General features: G+C 51.2%; 7 protein-coding genes across 7 annotated transcripts; 4 read left to right on the top strand and 3 right to left on the bottom strand.

The window, feature by feature from the left end:
• Positions 1–897: 897 nt before the first annotated feature.
• Positions 898–1,857, top strand: PFICI_02749 (uncharacterized protein; the record flags this gene model as incomplete). Its single annotated transcript, XM_007831330.1, has 3 exons — positions 898–1,075; positions 1,139–1,651; positions 1,721–1,857. 3 exons carry the CDS (start codon positions 898–900, stop codon positions 1,855–1,857), a joined length of 828 nt encoding a protein of 275 aa, XP_007829521.1.
• A 1,781-nt stretch (positions 1,858–3,638) lies between these two features.
• PFICI_02748 (uncharacterized protein) lies at positions 3,639–5,039 on the top strand (the record flags this gene model as incomplete). Its single annotated transcript, XM_007831329.1, has 3 exons — positions 3,639–3,972; positions 4,032–4,807; positions 4,875–5,039. The coding sequence occupies 3 exons, from the start codon at positions 3,639–3,641 to the stop codon at positions 5,037–5,039; spliced, it is 1,275 nt and encodes a 424-aa protein (XP_007829520.1).
• A 1,677-nt stretch (positions 5,040–6,716) lies between these two features.
• On the top strand, positions 6,717–8,157 carry PFICI_02747 (uncharacterized protein; the record flags this gene model as incomplete). Its single annotated transcript, XM_007831328.1, has 5 exons — positions 6,717–6,878; positions 6,935–7,105; positions 7,164–7,248; positions 7,302–7,778; positions 7,880–8,157. 5 exons carry the CDS (start codon positions 6,717–6,719, stop codon positions 8,155–8,157), a joined length of 1,173 nt encoding a protein of 390 aa, XP_007829519.1.
• Positions 8,158–8,372: 215 nt separating this feature from the next.
• PFICI_02746 (uncharacterized protein) lies at positions 8,373–10,577 on the bottom strand (the record flags this gene model as incomplete). The annotated part of the gene is made up of 1 exon (XM_007831327.1): positions 8,373–10,577. The coding sequence occupies one exon, from the start codon at positions 10,575–10,577 to the stop codon at positions 8,373–8,375; it is 2,205 nt and encodes a 734-aa protein (XP_007829518.1).
• A 643-nt stretch (positions 10,578–11,220) lies between these two features.
• On the bottom strand, positions 11,221–12,326 carry PFICI_02745 (uncharacterized protein; the record flags this gene model as incomplete). The annotated part of the gene is made up of 2 exons (XM_007831326.1): positions 11,221–11,870; positions 11,921–12,326. The coding sequence occupies 2 exons, from the start codon at positions 12,324–12,326 to the stop codon at positions 11,221–11,223; spliced, it is 1,056 nt and encodes a 351-aa protein (XP_007829517.1).
• Positions 12,327–12,894: 568 nt separating this feature from the next.
• On the top strand, positions 12,895–14,749 carry PFICI_02744 (uncharacterized protein; the record flags this gene model as incomplete). Its single annotated transcript, XM_007831325.1, has 4 exons — positions 12,895–13,141; positions 13,211–13,223; positions 13,277–13,973; positions 14,027–14,749. The coding sequence occupies 4 exons, from the start codon at positions 12,895–12,897 to the stop codon at positions 14,747–14,749; spliced, it is 1,680 nt and encodes a 559-aa protein (XP_007829516.1).
• Positions 14,750–15,103: 354 nt separating this feature from the next.
• On the bottom strand, positions 15,104–16,839 carry PFICI_02743 (uncharacterized protein; the record flags this gene model as incomplete). The annotated part of the gene is made up of 5 exons (XM_007831324.1): positions 15,104–15,790; positions 15,853–15,916; positions 15,975–16,152; positions 16,227–16,604; positions 16,665–16,839. The coding sequence occupies 5 exons, from the start codon at positions 16,837–16,839 to the stop codon at positions 15,104–15,106; spliced, it is 1,482 nt and encodes a 493-aa protein (XP_007829515.1).
• Between the last annotated feature and the right edge of the window lie 1,228 nt (positions 16,840–18,067).

Below are 18,067 nucleotides of genomic sequence, written 5' to 3'. Positions count from 1 at the left end.
CATAGCATTTCTGGTCGTCGCATCATGATAATGCACAGTACTTCTGCCTGTCACTTTCTTGCCATTCTTGCTTCCATATCTATACAATGGATATTGGTTGTTTAGCGAGACTCGCTCTATCATCGTCTGGCTCATTGAACATCATCGAGTTGTGGCCTGGCAAATTACTAGCTAGCAAGAGCTTGTGCATTGCCATGTTGCACGGCATTGACTATATTATATAGTAAAGAATAGATGCCAAACAACTCGGGTCCTAGAATTGCAGAACATGGTGTTCTAGAGCCTTGCCTCTCGTCGTCTCATGTTGTTTGTGACCATTGACACAATGCGGCTTGCCGCTGTTTGCGCTACACCCAGATCGAGGTTGTAGGGCTTGTGATAAGGGACTAACACACAAAAGACTTATCTCGACGGCTTCGTCGGCTTGTAGCATGTAATGAGATGTATGCATCGTCAAATGCGGCTCCTCGCATCAAAGATCATGGACAGCAGTGCGCAGAGCAACGTGTCTCAATAGTAAATAACTACGGACCAATGAACAACATAAGGAGTTGACTTGCCTTTTGGTTTTGATGTTGTTGAATCACATCTCGGAAACCTGATTGGCTCTTGTCCATGTAGTATGCCTTTCTGCCTCGATCGTCTGCATAAACCATCGTCTGAATCGATGTTGCTTGTTAGAATATTCACGCACGTTGAGCACAATGAGTAACGATCGCAGAAGTGAAAAAAGATGCAAAATTGTACTTCAAAAAAAGGTATAAAAGCTTCTGATATTCCGGCATCTTGAAGCTCAAATCAATAAACTCGTCGCACAACCTTAAGAGAACATTACTGCCTGATTGTTACACGCGATACACGAACCAAATACACCTCACTTTCTACACACTAATCACAATGACTACCTCGCTTGATGCACAGCAGGGTAGATACTCTCACCTCAATGGCTCGACCACCGACCTGCTTGAGAGATTCGCTGTCTCTGAGCTCTGCAAGGGCTGGCCCGTTTACAGAGACTCATCTGAGTGGAAGAACTATCGCGACATCTTTGACAAGGATGCCACTGTCTGGACAAGTAAGTCTTACTTTTACAGCAAATTTGAAACTTTGACTACTAACAAGACTGTCCTCGCTTTAGCCTGGAGCAAGGGCCGCTCTGTAGATGACTTCATTGCCATCTCCAAGCAGGGCAAGGGCCAAGGCGACTTCATCATGCACCGCGAGTGCGGCACGCTGGTCGAGTACGCCCCCGAGCACGGCCGCGCCATTGGCAAGATGAAGGCCACCATTACGCAGCGCTTCAGGACGCCCGCATCGCTCGCCACGGACGACTGCCCCGTCGGCACCGAGTTTGATGTCGACTGCGACTGCCGCTTCATCTTCTTTTGCGCCAAAGACCCGGGTGGTGATACCAATGGCGCCGGCGCCGGCGCAGGCTGGAAGGCCAAGTACGTCAAGCTGTTTTACGAAAAGGACAAGATCGTGCCCGTCGACGGCTTGCACGCTCCCACGTTTCCCAAGGAGCTGCTCGACTCGTTCCCCGAGGGATACAGCTATCTTGGCGCTGCGCAGAGCATGCTTGGCTACCCTGTCACCAAGCACCTCCCCACGGCTCAGGACCACAAGTCCTGGTTTGCCATGTATGAAAAGAGTACGTCCAAATTTTGTTTTGTACTTGATGGTGCGCTTGAGCAGAATGCTAATGATCATGTCTTTTTAGTGGAGGAGTGGCTCACAGGAAAAGATGTTGACCTGCTGGTGGATGACGATGACTCTGTGGATCATCTGAGGAAGGAGAAGGTGTCTCTCAATGGTTTGGCCAACACGAATGGTAGCAAGACTGTTACCATCTCTTGAGCCTTTAATCACATGGCCCATTGTTGTCTCAAACTCGGCGCCTTGAGCAGATCGTCATAGTGGTTAGATCAAAGCCCAATGTAGACATGTGGCATGGTTCCAGTATTTAGAGAGCTCGCATGGAGTCGCGAGAAAATCTCATAATGAGAAACTTTTCTTGATAAATCATCCCATTCTCTGTATCAAGTGCTGCAACTGGAATTAGGCTCACTTGGGGATTACAACATGAGCGAAACCTTGACATGCAAGTCTAATGCCGGATCTGGCCGGAATAGTTGAATGCTCGCATCATGAGCCGTAGATAAGTGACAGGACATATTACATAATGGCTGAAACCTGTTGTCATGGCCTGGTTGTGGGGAGCAGGTATCAATCGGCTGCCTGTTAGTGATTCCGCAAAGGCGGTCCTAATTACAGGGTATGTTGCGCAATCCAGAGTAGGTACATTATCTAGTAGTAATGTGCCGTATATTGCATGTATGACGATGTCTAAAAATAAGCGGCAGATTGTAGAAGCTGGAGTGTTCATTGGATCGTGTAGTATGCAGGTTCTCTGTGCAGAAGCCTTCGAGAAGCTTGATCTGTCGGCCTACACAGTACGTCGGCCAGCTGTTTCCTGTCCACGTGCTGAGCCATTTTACTTGGGGGCTAAATGATTGCATCAAGTATCCAATCAAAGATGGAGAAAAGTGAGGCAAAATGTTAGAGTTTGGTTCGATTACAATTCTTCATGGTTAGAGTCGTATTCATTAAACACTCTAGACCGCGCCGAATTTCCATGTACTGCTACCGGACCCCAGATATGCCGACAGAAAGATTGGAGCCATCAAATTAAGCTTATTGATGGATTCGGTAGCATTTGCTCGCGAAGGAAGCTGCGTAGATCCCCGCGGGGGTTGGGCAGATCAGACGGTCATGCCCCAGACCATGGAAGCCAAGAATCTGTCCGCATTAGGAAAGTCGAATGAGCCCAAGACTGCTGGCCAAGAAATCACCTCCCTCGACTAGGGATTTATCCCGCTTTTTGCTGTCACCCCCAGTTTCTTGCCAATTGAAGATACTTGCTCGTTGGCATTGGTGTGTTTCCTCTCGAGACTTTGGCTTTCGTCACCAGCGATCACTGCGGAGGGGAGTGACGGGACGGGGTAGCGCTTCGCTAAAGGGCCTATACTAGACGAGGCCTTCTTACTCCACCAAACACATCGCCACTTATCTACAACATGCAGGTACTACATTACCTATGTAGGTAGCAATGCTGTGGTAGCACATATGCTACCCAGATGTCCCTCTAAATCGTTCATGGGCAATCACGTCGGCGACGCCAGTCTTGTGCCTGCCCATTTCGGCATCGCTGAGTTTCCCAAAGTTGCAATCAAAGCAGGCGGCTTTTGTTGGATGGTGCGATGATAGTGCTGGGGAGGGGTCAAAACAATGACTGCATTGGCAGCTGGATCTCAATTCTCCCCTCTTCATTGTCGTCATTAATTCTACACCTGTGTGGTTTTGGAGTCGTTTTTGGATCTTCCGACCCCAGTCAGTATCTACCTTGAGCCGTGGTCGTGCCAAGAGCCATCATTAGCCTATGGTGGCATACCACTGAATTCTCTCGAGTCAGTCTATATCGTGTGAGCTCACCTCACCGCAACCCACTTCTCCCTCTTTATATTTGAGCGTCCTATTCTCCACAGCATCTGTCTCTCCAGGTCCTCTCTGATTTCTCTTGGCAGCATCCAGCTCCTGGTCTTTTTCTGAATATCTTCATACCTTGTTGGACCTCCAATATGAAGTTCTCCGTCACAGCTCTGTCGGCTGCCTCGTTGGCCTCGGCCGCTGTCCTCCCAGAGGCAACTGGCAAGACCAACTACGATGGATACAAGCTGTTCCGCGTAGACACGCCTGCTGACTCAACTGATGGACTGTCAAGCCTTTACAGCCTGGGTTCTTCGCTCACGGACTCCATCTTGCTCCAAGGATGCAACCACGACGACCACCTGGACTTTGCTGTCCCGGCCCACGAACTTGAAGCCTTCAATGCCCTGTCCCTGAATGGTACCATCGTGGAGGACGATCTTGGTGCTGCTATTGCCGCCGAGGGCCCGCTTGTGCCATACGCAGGTAAGTTGTTTGTTCCTCGGACCGATTTCTTTGCTAGATGACAACTAACCCATGCAAAGCTCCTGTTGCTGGTGCTCTGCCCGACGACTCGTGGTTTGACGCGTACCACTCGTACGCCGACCACTTGACATTTTTGTCAGACGTGCAGGCAGCGTTCCCCAACAACTCGGAGATCTTCACTGTCGGAAAGACATTTGAGGGTAGATCGATTACTGGTATCCACCTCTGGGGAAGTGGCGGCAAGAGCTCCAAGCCCGCCATCTACTACCATGCTACGGTGCACGCCCGTGAATGGATCGCCACCATGGTTGCCGAGTACCTCATCTACCAGCTCGTCCAGGGCTACAGCGGAGGCACCACCAGCAACTTCCTGAACAACTTTGACTTCTACATTGTCCCCGTGGTCAACGCAGACGGTTTCGTCTACTCCCAGACGACAACCCGTCTCTGGCGCAAGAACCGTCAAACCCGTTCCGGCATCTCCGCCGTGGGTACTGACATCAACCGCAACTGGCCCTCGCACTGGGCCGTCACGGGCGGTGCTTCCACCACCCCATCGGCAGACGACTACAAGGGCGAGGCAGCTTGCGACACCCCCGAGTGCAAGGTCCTGACGGCTCACGCTGCTACTGTCGCCGCTGCACACGGCACCACCTGGTACATTGACTTCCACAGCTACGCCATGGCCATCCTGTTGCCCTATGGATACAGCTGTACCGTCAATGTTGCCAACCTGTCTAAGCAGCAGAGCCTGGCCAACTCCATGAAGACGTCGATTGCCTCGGCATATGGAACCTCGTTTGTGGCTGGTCCTATCTGCACCACTCTCTACAAGGTAAGTACCCTCGTTTGATCGTCTTTTCATGGTGGATATGAGAACACGAACTGACTGAACTCTGCAGGCTACTGGTGGCTCTACTGACTACATGACCGATGTGACCGGAACCACCTACGCGTGGGCTATTGAGCTGCGTGGTACTTCCTTCGTCCTGCCCCCGGCCCAGATCACTCCTAGCGGTGTTGAGATTTGGAATGGTGTCAAGACGGTGCTCAATGCAATCTTGTAGATAACCACCTGCGAAAGATTATGATGCTCAGGTTGGAAGAAGCCAAAGCGGGATTGTGGATGGTTGTACATAGGCTGTAAATATGACTTTGCTCAAGAACCTACAGGATTACAAGATGTTGTCTGTTCTCGACGTGTATCTGAACTGTTGAGAATTGATGCGATGGTACTCTGTAGACTGATTGGTATTACTCTCAACAGTGAATATGGTCCTTGATCGTATCAGCTTCAAATCCACAATGCAAGTAACAGGGAATTATTCAGGTGCCCCATGAGCTCCATGGTTGTTGGTAAAGCGTCGACACCTCCAACAGAATGGATATCGGCGCCCTTGTTGTGAGACACAGACAGCGTCTGTGAGATCGGTAAGAGCCGACAGTGGAACCACATCACATCAGGGCTGTGATCCGTTTTTCCACGAGCTTAATGCAATTAAAGATGGCATTACTTGTTCAATATACAATCTTTTTATCGTAAACGATGCATTCAGGGATGAAAAAGAAGCCGTCATTTCTTGATGTGAAGGGATTTCCCGTCTCCATAAAATTGAGCAAGGTTGGGATGGTCTTGATCTCCTTCCCAAGCAGCACGTGGACTGAGAGTGTTTTCTATGCTAAGGTTCCAGATGGAGAGAAGAAATGTGCAAGACACAGGTGTACCCTGTAGTGATCAAAAACCTAGAAAATCAAATGGGCCACTAAGATTAGGCCTTGGCAACTGACAGGGCGCTTCGCTTCAGTGCTCTTTCGGCTAGCTTGCCGAGCCCGAAGAGCTCTGGGAGCCAACTGTCTCAACGGTCAGCCAATGAACTCCACTAACGTCCACTACGGGTCTTTGAACTGCCCCCCCCCCCATGCGCAGAGCCGCTTGGCCTGAGGGAAGGGGCCTCCGCGTACCCGCACTGAATGCTGGCGCCTGCGACGCGCTTCGTCTCATGACCCCTGGCGCTTCCAGCAACAAAGAGATGAACCTCTCACCACGGCCTCTTGGCACTCAAAACGAAACAACTACATTTCTCTTTTTTGTCTTCATGCAAGATTGCTGACTTGTCATTATTGTACATACAGGCCGCACGGCCAAATGTGGCACCTGGCCATCAATCGTTGTGTCAGCCATACTGATGGTAATCGAACCCTCCCCCTTGGCCCCTCGTGGAGTCACCATTAGAATGCCAAGAACGGCCTTCATTTTGGGTGATGCCGAAGCGCCAGACGTGACGATTTTTCTGCTCCTCTAGAATGGCCGTGTAGCCCGGACAAGCGCCCCTTTGAGGTCGAATGGTAGGGGTCGCCTTGGTTCTCTGCAGCTCGAGATGGACACGGCCGCTATTTTTCTCATATCTGGGGTTGGCCGCCGTTCCTCGATCGAAGGACCGGGAGGTTTGTGGTTTGTTCTCTCTGTGTCTTCCCACGGTGGTGGGACTTTCTTCTCGTTCTTTGCTGAAGGTGAATGATCTCTCCTCATCTCTGGCGCCGTTCCTCTCATTCGTTACATTTTCTCTACTTTCCGGACGTTCAAACCCGTTGAGCGGGATCATTCGTTCTCTGACAATCCAGAGAGAAGTCTCTCTCTTTTTTTCGTCCGTTATCATTGGCTTGAAGTCGTTCTTTAGAAATTCTACCCATCTCTCCACTCTTCTGTCATTCATTTTATAAGCATTCCCAAGCCAAAAGACGTCATGATCGCCAAGTATGCCGCGGCGCTTTTGGCCACCCTCTCGGCTCCTGTGTTTGCTGGTCCCGTCTATCGGCTCGTGGATGAGCTCGACCAGGATTCTTACCAGCAGGCACAGCAGCGGGATGATACGGCCACACGAATGCTGTCGAATATCAACATCAAGGTGCGATTGATCTCACTGCAACCTCGAGTTTTTGCTATTGACTGATCCCTCGGTAGACCTCCAAAGGGAAATGTCTCTTTGTCGATCAGCTTTCCGGCGACTCTGCCGCCAACCTCACCCCTATCCAAGTGGCAGGTTGTGGTGCTACAGATGGTCAGGGCTTTGATATCATTACCCAAGGAAAGCATAATGATGCCGCAAACTCCATCTTGATTGTCAGCACCTTGGTAAGTTATACTATATTAAAAGGCAAAACATTATAAACTAAATAGGTACTGTTTGCAGACACAAGCATGCTTTACATTTGACCCTACCCAGACCACAGGGAAGCAGGTCATGCTATTCTCATGTGGTGGCGTTGCAGATGGCAGTAAGTGAATGTGATGACTATCTGCATGGAATATTCTGACATTTCTGTCAAAGGTGGCAATGTAACGACATCGCAACTATTTCCTGGCGATGGAAGTGCTGGCTCCTTGACGCTGGCCCCGGAGAACCAAGCAACCTCATGTTTGACCGTCAAAGGAAATAGCGTGGAAATTGCGGATTGCGAGGATGGAAACGAGGCGCAAACATTCATCCTTGATGACGGCACAGCTTCCGAGGCTGGCAACGAAAAGGTCGACGCACCCGCTACCACGACAGCAGCCAGCTCAGCTAACGCCATTGCGACATCGCCTGGCGAACAGTTAATCACTGTGACTTGTCAGGCTGTAACAGTGACACAACCACCAGTCACCGTGACAGCGACAGAATCTGTGACCGTTACCGTCACGGAAGCATCGACATCTCCAGATTCAACGACTGATACTACGAGTACAACCACTCTTTTCATCACCGTTGACCCGATATCGAGCACTAATTCGGCCGAGTCATTTTCATCAACTACCACGATTTTTGGTAAGTCGCTCACTAATTCAGACTCTTGCGATAGCGAACTTCAAATATTCCCCCATACTTTCTATTTGCTTTGCAAGCGATTGCTAATGATGATGCTGCAGTTACCATTCCCTTCGTTGAAGTGGTTACCCCATCATCAGCTGTGCCAACTGCATCATCCGCGCCATCGTCAAAAGCCCCGTCAGACCCCAATACGATCCCTCAGATATCCATCAACCCCAGCACTACAGTTGTGGTTACTGGCGCCACCACGGCGCCAACAGTCTCATCCTCGGCCGCAGTAGTTGCAACTACTGCGTCATCCTCGAAAGCTCCCTCGGATCCAAATACGATACCCCAGATATCCATCAACCCTAGCACAACAGTCGTAGTTCAATGATGAGCATATTCATATTTTCATAGAAAGACACAGATCTCGGACTTGGTGCCAAGCCATGGGAAAAGAAACACATGCTAGCCTCGATAATGTTAATAAGACCTTTTCAAGACATGATAGTTGGTAAAGAATGATATCTAGGTTGCATCACTCATCCTTGATCGTCTGTAATGGAGACATGAACCGATCGACACTGTCCACGCTTTCTCTTCTCGTCTTCATGTCCGCTCAAAAGCTTCTGCGAGATCAAACATATTCCCGTCCATACCACTGGCACATACTAGACTAATGGCGAAGGGCATGTCGTCTTCAACGAATCCTGCTCCCACACTCACAGCGCAAAGATCTAGAACATTGCCAAAGTGAGTAAACTCGCCCATCTTGGCATTCAGTGAAATGGGCTCTGCCTCCATTTCTGTTATCATGGGGTGAGAGGGGACCGTCGGCGTCACCAAAACATCGATTCGACCTCCATGTTTCGAGAAGAGCTCGGCAACTTGCCTCGTTGCCTGGGCCTGCGCTATTTGATCAGCGAACACATCCCACGGTTTTGATTCTCTCTCAAGGACAGCACTAAACAATGCCTTGGTCGTCGGGTGGAGCTGATCTAGTTTTGTTGTGACAAAATCAGGACCAATGCAAGCGATGCGCTCTGCCACGAGACTGCCGCTGTACAGTAAGTCGGTGGCTTTGCGGAAAGGTTGGTACAGCTCTTCTGAAAGCGTTATCTTTTTGCCGCCTATGTACTGCAATCGGGCCACTGCCTTCTCAAAGGCGGCCCGATAGGCAGCAGAGCAGGTCAACAAGGCCGATGTTGGCGGCACTGCAAAATTGAAACCTCTCTTGCTCAGATGGCGGTAGTCCACAAGGGCAAGAGGCAGAGCCGAAGGCGCCTTTGCGCAAGCATCTCGAGGATCGTATGCATCAAGGACGTACCAGACGCGCCTTGCATCCTCGATTGACAGGGCAAAGATGGAAGCGGTGTCGAGGCTCTTGCAGGCAGGCACGATACCAGTGGCGGAGATGGTTCCTTTTGTTGGCTTATATCCGACGATGCCGTTGAGAGCGGCGGGCACGCGGCCGCTCCCCGCTGTATCGGTACCCAGGGCGAAGCTGATCAGCCCGGCGGCCACTGCGACTGCCGATCCAGATGACGAGCCGCCAGAAATGTATTTACCGTGGCCATGTACGCTCGCCGGTGTACCGTACGGCGAGCGGCAGCCGTTCAGCCCGGTAGCTAGCTGATCCATGTTGGTCTTGCCAATCAAGAGCGCGCCCGCTTGGAGCAGCAGTTGTACAGAGACTGCAGTCGTGTTGGGGGTGTAGGCGTAGGCTGGACATGCGGCCGTGGTTTCAATGCTGGCTACATCGAAATTGTCCTTGACTGCAAATGGAATCCCATACAGGACTGGCAATTCGTGCTTACTGACTCCAGCATGTTCTGCCTCGAGATTCGCTGCATCCTTGAGAACTGCCTCTTTTGGTCTGAGATGGATCCATATGCTTGGATCCTTCTTGCCATATTCCTTTATTTGCTCATATATAGACTCTACCATTTCTGTAGGGGTCAATGTATGGGATCTGTACATGGAAGATAGCGTTGCAAGGTCGAGGCTTTTGCCATCCCAGGTGGGTGGGGTTGTTGGCGGAGTCGGGAGATTTGACCTCTTTGCTTGATCAATCAGTTCACCGCTGGTGGATGTGAAACCAAAGAGGCCGTCAAAAGCGGATATCATATCCAACGATGTCTTGACATAATTGGCATCAAAGCCTCCCGTGCAGTCGCTCAGTATGCAGCACTGGAAGCCTCTATCGTTTGCCTCGCGGGCCGTCGTGGTCACACAACACTCAGTCGTCACGCCGCAGAGAATGAGATGGGTGATGCCGCGCGCCATGAGCCGGCGGTGCAGGTCCGTGGCCCAAAAAGAGCCCTTGCCGCTCTTGTCCACGACCACCTCGCCGGGCCGCGGCCGCAGCTCGTCGACAATGTCGTGGCCGTACTCGCCCCGGACCAACAGCCGGCCCATGGGTCCCGTCTCCCCGATGCCCAGGGTGTGGTGCCCGCCCGGCGCGTCCACCTGCCGGCGCGCCTTGGCCGCGCTCAGGTCCGACAAGTCGGGCGCGTGCCCCTCGCGCGTGTGCACGATGTGCAGGCCCAGCGATCGCGCGGCCGCCAGGGCCCTCTGGCTCGTGTCCACCACGGCGCGGACCGATGCAAAAATGTCGGCGTTGCCGCACTGCATGGCGCCGAACCCGTCTGGGTCGACAAAGTCGCGCTGGATGTCAATCAGGACCAGCGCTGTCCGCCGCCTTGGGAATTTGTAGGCATAGGGAACGGCCGTGGTAAAGACGAGGCCAGTCGCGTCGTCATTGTCGTCGTCAATTTTGGCTCGTGCATCTTTGTGATTTGGTCTTGCAGACATGGTGCTGCTTTGCCTCCGGAGCTGCTGCCGGTATAATGATTATAGTGTGCTGAATATGATATTTTTCCGCGAATAGTATCCCCACTGTCTACCTAGACGTAAGATAGTGCGGCCTATACGAAACGAGGGTATCCAAAGTGTCACATGATTTCGTCTATTTCGACTTGAGACTCCTTGATTTCTATAGTTGGCTAGAGCTTAATGTTGCTGCCCTCATCCATGTAGAAGCATATCAGTAATTGCTAATCAGGCAGCCCGGCGGCGATAAGTGAGTGGTAACCCGCCGGCTGATTGCGGATGAACCGACGGCCATTTGGGAGCGGTCTTGGGGGCGGAGCTTCCGGGGAGGGAGGGGCATTATAATCTGCGGCCCCAGTGAATGCCGAAAAGGATGTCGCTTATCAACACATCGGCCATCGATAGTCCGATGTATCAATGCTATTCGCAGCTATTTCGTGTTTTTTTCAAACCATCCCAATTTATTTGAGACTGGGAAATGTCTTTTACTGGCGGGGTTGGAGACATAACTTTATCTGCAGTCATAATTCAAAGTGAGACGTTACAAATATACCTAGGTATCTATGCATATAGTAGTTGACATGATCAAGCTTATTGATTGTATTCATAAATGTGACATCTCTAACTAGGCTGCAGCCGCTTGGGTACCTTGAACTCGAAGCTCTTTCTGGTCTACACGACTTACCGACAAGCGCTTCCAGACATACTCGCCCGCCTGGATGGGCTCATACTTGCTCTTTTCACCCTCGGCGAGACACGAGTCTAGTGTGCTGACCGTGGCGTCGTAATTGACACCAAAGAAGAAGGGGATTGAATAGCGCTCCTGGCCCGTGACATTCCAGACGCGATGCACCGTCGAGACGAAGCGATCATTCGTCCAGCGCGCCAGCAGGTCCCCGATATTGACGACAAACGTGCCCGGGATGGGTGGCGCCTCGATCCACTCGCCGCCGGCGTTGAGGATCTGTAGTGCCGGCACCGAGCCTTGACACAGAATGGTGAAGCATTCGATATCCGTGTGCGCGCCAATGCCCAGCGCGTCCGGGTCCGACGCCGGCTGCGGCGGATAGTGGATCAATCGGCCCATGGCGCCCGGCGTGGAAACGAGCTCATCAAAGAAGTTGGGCGGCAGATGAAGCACTTCTGCAAACAGCCGAATCATGTTTCGTGCTAGCTGCAAGACTTGCACGTAGTAGGCCCTTATTGACCCTTGAAAGCCGGGCATATCAGGCCACGCATTGGGACCCGACATTGGGTTGTCTTTCCATTCTGGGCCTTTGTGAATACTTGGTTGAACTATTTCTATTCTTTCATTGAAGACGTACCTGGTGTATCATCGCTACCCGCGAATAGGGGATCGAGACTCTTCTCATAGCCCCAGTTGAAGGCCTCATTCAAATCTGGTTTTCTCGTCTCATCGGTCCTCACCTCGGCCGGAGGCTCGTAGCCTCTGAGGATCCGCGACTTTTTGTAGTTGATTTCATTCTTGCGGGCGAGGTCCTGGGAGAAGAACTCGGTTGCGGTCTGGAACAGCTGATCAATGACCCCCTGCGGCACGTCGTGGTCCTTGACGTAAAAGAATCCGACTCGCGCGCACGCATCCGTCAGCTGGGCAATAAGGTCCTCCTTGGGGGCTTTTAGAGAGATCAGGGGGATCTCGCTAAAGTCCGCCCTTCGTGCCGTGTCTGAGACGACCGACCTCGAGTTGCCACTATATGATGTAAAACTCATGTCGAAAAAAGAGATATAGGGACAAAAAACAGTTTAGTTCGTGATTCTTGGTAACGCCTAGGACATTTGGTACCTGTCTGATATTTAAGATGCTTCCACCGGTATGCACATAAATCTATCGACGGGGGACGCATATGGATTGATTGCATTCTCTTTCCAGTTGCATCGAGACCGCCGGAATCACCTCCAATTCGTCCATCGGACTGCCCCGATGAAATGTGAATGTAAATTGTACAACATGGCTCGACAGCATTGTGCCGATGGAGACCCCACAACGGCCGCAGACAAACCTTGGCAATAGGCAGTAGGACGATAATGGTGATAGATAACGATAGCAACATTTGATGTGATCGACCAGTGATTTTCCTTTCTCAGAACATAGAGCGAGAGGATGATTGATATACAATCACTTGGACGAACCTTTAAAACTTTTGCCCATAGTTATGCCTTTAAATCGTGACATTTATTGGGGCTCCAGAGTGCTTTGAGAGGCAAAACTCATACTGTCGACTGAATCTGCCGCGACTATAGATTTGATTTTTCAAGGGTCTTGAAGGCCAAACTGATAATGATGGATGGGCTCAGGAGCCGCTTCCAGTCGATTAGAAGCAATGCTGCTTCAAAGACATCGGTGGAGGGTTGGGTTCTCGAGAAGCAGCCAATGACCTTTGCTGACGAGAATACATGGAGCAATCGCGACTCCGACGTCACTCCAGAAGAGTACCGTACGTGGAACAGTTGGACTATTCTAGGCTTCTGGCTCAGCGATGCTCTCTCTGTACAGAGCTGGTCAGCAGCATCGGCCATCATAGCTGGTAAGGACTAGACCCTATAGCCCGCCACACGTTGAAAAGGCTGGTTGCTGACATGAATCTTGATATCAGTTGGATTAACATGGTAGGAAGAGTCAGCAGGTTTGCGAATTGAGGTTCTGGCTGATACTTGAATAGGCGCGAAGCAGTCTACTGTTTGATCCTAGGCACTCTCACCATTACTATTCCCCTTTGCCTCAACGGTGCCGCTGGCGCCGAGCTCCACGTCCCGTTTCCCGTGGTCGCACGTTCCAGTTTTGGTTTCCTCTTTGCAAAGTTCCCAATTATTGTCCGCATGGTGACTGCTCTCTTCTGGCACTCGATCCAAACTTATTCAGGATCGACGGCCATGACTCAGGTCATACGCTCGATTTGGCCGTCGTACCTTGATATCCCCAACCACCTTCCAGAATCCGCTGGCATCACGACGCAGGAAATGGTCTCACACTTTATCTTCTGGAGCGTGCAGTTTCCCGTCCTGCTGATCTCGCCTCACAAGCTGCGGTGGTTCTTTGTTGCCAAGGCCGTGGTAGTCATCCTGGCGGCCACGGGCATCGTCATTGGCATGGCGCGCATGGCCAACGGCACGGGCGATATATGGGACCAGCAGCCGACCGTCACCGGGTCCACGAGAGCCTGGCTGATTGTCTCCTCCATGTCGTCCATGACGGGTGGCTGGGCGACCATGGCGACAAATGTGGCCGACTTTACCAGGTACCTGAAAAAGCCAAAGGGCGTTTATTGGCAGGCTCTATTTGTGCCCATGATTTTGACTATTTTGGGTGTCTTTGGTATTATTGGGACCTCGTGCGCCAAGGTGGTCTACGGAGACTATGTGAGTATTTCGAAATCATTGTAAAATAAAGGCTAACGTGCTGTGATCTACAGATTTGGGACCCATTGACTCTGGCGTCCAACTGGACCTCACCTGGAGGTCGGGCTGGGGCTTTTTTTGTGGGAGTGTCTTTCTGCCTAGCTCAGATTGGTACAAATTTGAGCGCAAATGTTGTATCTTGTGCCAATGATATGACGAATCTATGGCCAAAGTATATCAATATTCGTCGTGGCGTCATTATTACAACTATCACTGCAGGATGGATTATGGTCCCGTGGCTAATCATCAGCAACGCCGAGTCATTGTTGAATTTCATGAGTGCCATGGGAGTTTTTCTCGCTCCCATTGCCGCTATTCTTGGTTGCGATTACTGGGTCATCAAGAGGAAAGCCATTGATGTCCCCGCGCTGTACCGTCGGCGCGCTCGGTATAGTTACCAGAATGCCTGCGGAACGAATTGGCGTGCCGCCGTGGCCTTTTTCATTGGTCTGGTTCCCAACTTGCCCGGAATGGCGGCCGCTGTCAACACTTCGCTGGATATCGGCGGCGCATCCTACATTTATGACATGTTTTACCTGTACGGTTTCTCGTCGACATTTGCAGTGTACGCACTTTTGAGTTGGGCGTTCCCGGCACACGAAACGCTTATCTCACATGCGGTGCACCAAGATATTTTGGTTGTCGATGGCACACAGGTTATCAATGACGGGGTTCATGACCCTTGGTCCAAGATAAGGATCAAGGAGAGCAGCATGGTTGATGAAGCCTCTGTATGACGAAGGTGGAGGAATTCTCACATGCCACTGCATGATTTTGACCTCGAGCTTTGGCGATCAAGGCTGCACCCGTAGCGTTGAACCCAAAAGATTGCTGCGATTTCTTCAAAAGCGATACTATTATTAGCTTTCAGCGATCGAGAATACACTGAACGCCAATATATCCAATTCATTCTAGAATAATGCATAATGCGACCCCGAAACTATATCCAAGCATATTTCTCAGACTGGACACCTAGTAATTTTTTATGCATTGCACTGAGAAAACTTGTTGCCCCCACGGGCGTGTACAATTTCACGTTTACCTTTGGGGGAGGAAAACAAAAAAACAGGCGAACCCCCACGGGTCTACCCCTACTCCCAGTTACCCGGGCCAACGTTGACCTCTCTGCCATTTTTCACGTCGTCCATGATCTCATCAATGCTCCACGGCTCGTACTTGTATCCAGGAGGATAATTGGGCGGGATGCTATCGTCCTCGGAAAAGGGAATACCCTTGCGCATGCTCTCGAGAACCTTGTCGTAGTTTTCATAGGCGTACTTCTCGGGGTCGTGGCTAAAGACCCAGCTGGGCAGCCGCGGCTGTGCCCGTCTGGGGTCGAGCTTGACCTTTGACCAGTCCGTGTCTTGCAGCAACTCGGCGTTTGAGAAGCCCAGCTTTTGCGCACACGACACGCGGGTGAAGCGGAACCGGATATGGGCGCGGACTGCCTCGGGAATGTTGTCCTTGCCGCCCAGCTGTAGGCAGGAGGCGATGGAGATGGAGTCTTCAATGGCCTGGGTCGCGCCGTTGCTGGACGCGGGGAGGAAAGAGTGCGCAGCGTCGCCAATCTGGATCACGCGGCCGGCTGGTGAGCACCACTTTGGCTGCGGGTTACGCCAGAAGAGCTCAAAGTTGATGATGGTGTTGCTCGGTGTGAGCTTGATGAGCTCCTTGAACATGGGTGCCCACGGCTTGGGTCCGACGCCCTTGTCCATGTTCTGGAGTACCTCGTCGGACTCGATTGTGTTGTTCCAATTCTCCTCTTCGGAACCAGTGACCTGCACGTGGTTTGTAGATTAGATTCAGGTCCATTCCACACCGTTAACATCGCGCTACTCACATCGTGGTTCATGATCCAGATCATTGTGTCCGGTCGCGATAGAGTCATGGCGTAAGTGCCCGGGCTGATATGCAAGATCAGTGAATGGAAATGCCATCATGTGAGCGGGAGATCGATCTTACCCCAGCCACGTGCGAATGATGGGCTCGCTGTCGTTGGGACCGACTAGTTTGAAGAATTCCTTGACTTGCGGGTTCTTGTCCAGTACCTCGCGGGGGAATGCGGCTCGCCACATGGCTCTCCCTGAGCTCATGGCCCGGACTTGGCCGCCGACGAGCTTTTGGCTCTTTGATCCGACACCTGTACGTCTTGTTAGCAATCTGATACTCAACATCTGATAGGGCTACAAGTATTATGATTTGGGGTGCACGCACCATCTGCGGCAATGATCACATCGGCCTCAAATTCCTCCCCCTGGTCACTAACGGCATAAGCCTTCTTCTTGGACTCGTCCTCGCGATAGTCGACAATCTTCTTTCCGAATTGCACCTTTACACCCAACTTTTCAACCTGGCGAACAAACATCTTGTACACCAAAGGTCGCATCTGAAAAGTACCAGGAGGCGTTTTGGGATCCAAACCCTGTGCGCGTAGTCGCTCAGATACATAGGACGGAGGAATCATGCGCTCTCCATCATGCTTGAATGTTTCAATCCAGGCATTATGCAGAGAGATTGAATCATATTCTTCCGCCAGCTCAGGCCAGTGCTTGAAAAAGCGAGTAGCCGACAGGCCCATGAAGTACATGTCGCCTGATGTTTTCATATTAGCACCGAAATTGAAGGGGTCCCATGTGATAGAGTTTTACACACCAGCTGTGTTGATGGACTGGTTGCGCTCCAGAATGCGGACATTGTGTCCTTTGCGTATGCATTCGATCGCGGCAGTCAATCCAGCCAAACCAGTACCGACGATAAGGACTTCGATGCCAGTTGGGGAATAGGAGCCCACCGGCTTTGAATCCATTGATTCCCCGAGAGAACCCATGTTTGCGACTCGTTTTTTTTTTCTCTCTCTCTGTTATTGAGAGCGATTTGGGTAGACCAAGAAGTTGCTTTTCTTTACAATCACTGCTGGAATATATGCCGTGTCTGAATACAATGTTGTTACGCTGTCACTTGTGATCTTGAATAACAAGTCTGATGATTCACAGCGCTTTCATATACCATCAAGATACAAAATCAAACTCGGCGTCGCGTTTTCGGTCTGACATGACTAAAGACCGAGGCTGCCTCTGCCCCTGCCCTGCCCTGCCCTGCCTCCCGGGTGGCTGAGGTTGGCCTGATCGTGCGGTTACATCGAACCACGGAGCGACGGACGGGAATCCCCAACAGGAGGCCCACTCGGTGCCGAAGCTCGAAGACAGCCGCATATTCCTCCCGGCCTTTTTCTTTAGCTCTTAGCGAGAATTCTGCGTGCGACAGTGATTCATTACCCGCCCAATGTTCGCCTCCAGTGTGGCAGCTGGTCACATAGAACATTACCGCGCTTACTTCTCGCTTTCCTTTCCTCTATTTGATACCTGTGCGAGAAAGAACGTTGGCAATGCACTGGTACCATAGCCCCTTACAGCTTACAGGCAAGTAGGCAAAACATTTCCTACAGACACCGGGCAGATGATGATGCCCTTACAGCTTCCTACAGCTTTTTTCTACAGCTTACAGTGCATACATGGTCCAAATTGGGATCGTCCTTGGATCATTTGCAGTCTGCCCGTGAGATGTACGATAAACCACCACGGCGCAGTGTCGATTGCGGCAATTTTTGGTAGACATAAGGTTTCTTCTCAGCTGATTCGTCTTAAACTTTTCTTATAATAACCGACGATGCTGAGCTAGTTTCTTTTGGCGAGGGGTTCGGACCCGACTTGCAGCCCACCAGCTGCGAGGAAGCTCTGCGAAGCTTTTGCTGAAGCTTCTCGTGGCTGAACTCTTAGATCCAAAGTTTCTTTTTTCTTCTCCTTTTTTTTCCCCCTCGCGCGCGCAGAGACGATCTTGTTCACGTTTCAACTGCGGACCATTCTTTCCCTCCCGTTTGCACATGGCAAATTGCAACTTTCTCGTGTGACTCGGGAAAGGAGATAAAGGTATGGACACGTCATGACTAAGTAAGTTTCCTGCGCGGGTAAAATGCTGGCAGTGTGGCAGCCCACGTTTCTCGGCTGTAAATGTAGCCAAGACACAACCAGCATCTACTGATGTGTAACAAGAGATGT

Source organism: Pestalotiopsis fici (genome assembly GCF_000516985.1).
Source record: "Pestalotiopsis fici W106-1 unplaced genomic scaffold PFICI_Scf_2, whole genome shotgun sequence".
In the NCBI taxonomy this organism is placed as follows: domain Eukaryota; kingdom Fungi; phylum Ascomycota; class Sordariomycetes; order Amphisphaeriales; family Sporocadaceae; genus Pestalotiopsis; species Pestalotiopsis fici.
This window is presented reverse-complemented; position numbering and strand designations above follow the sequence as displayed.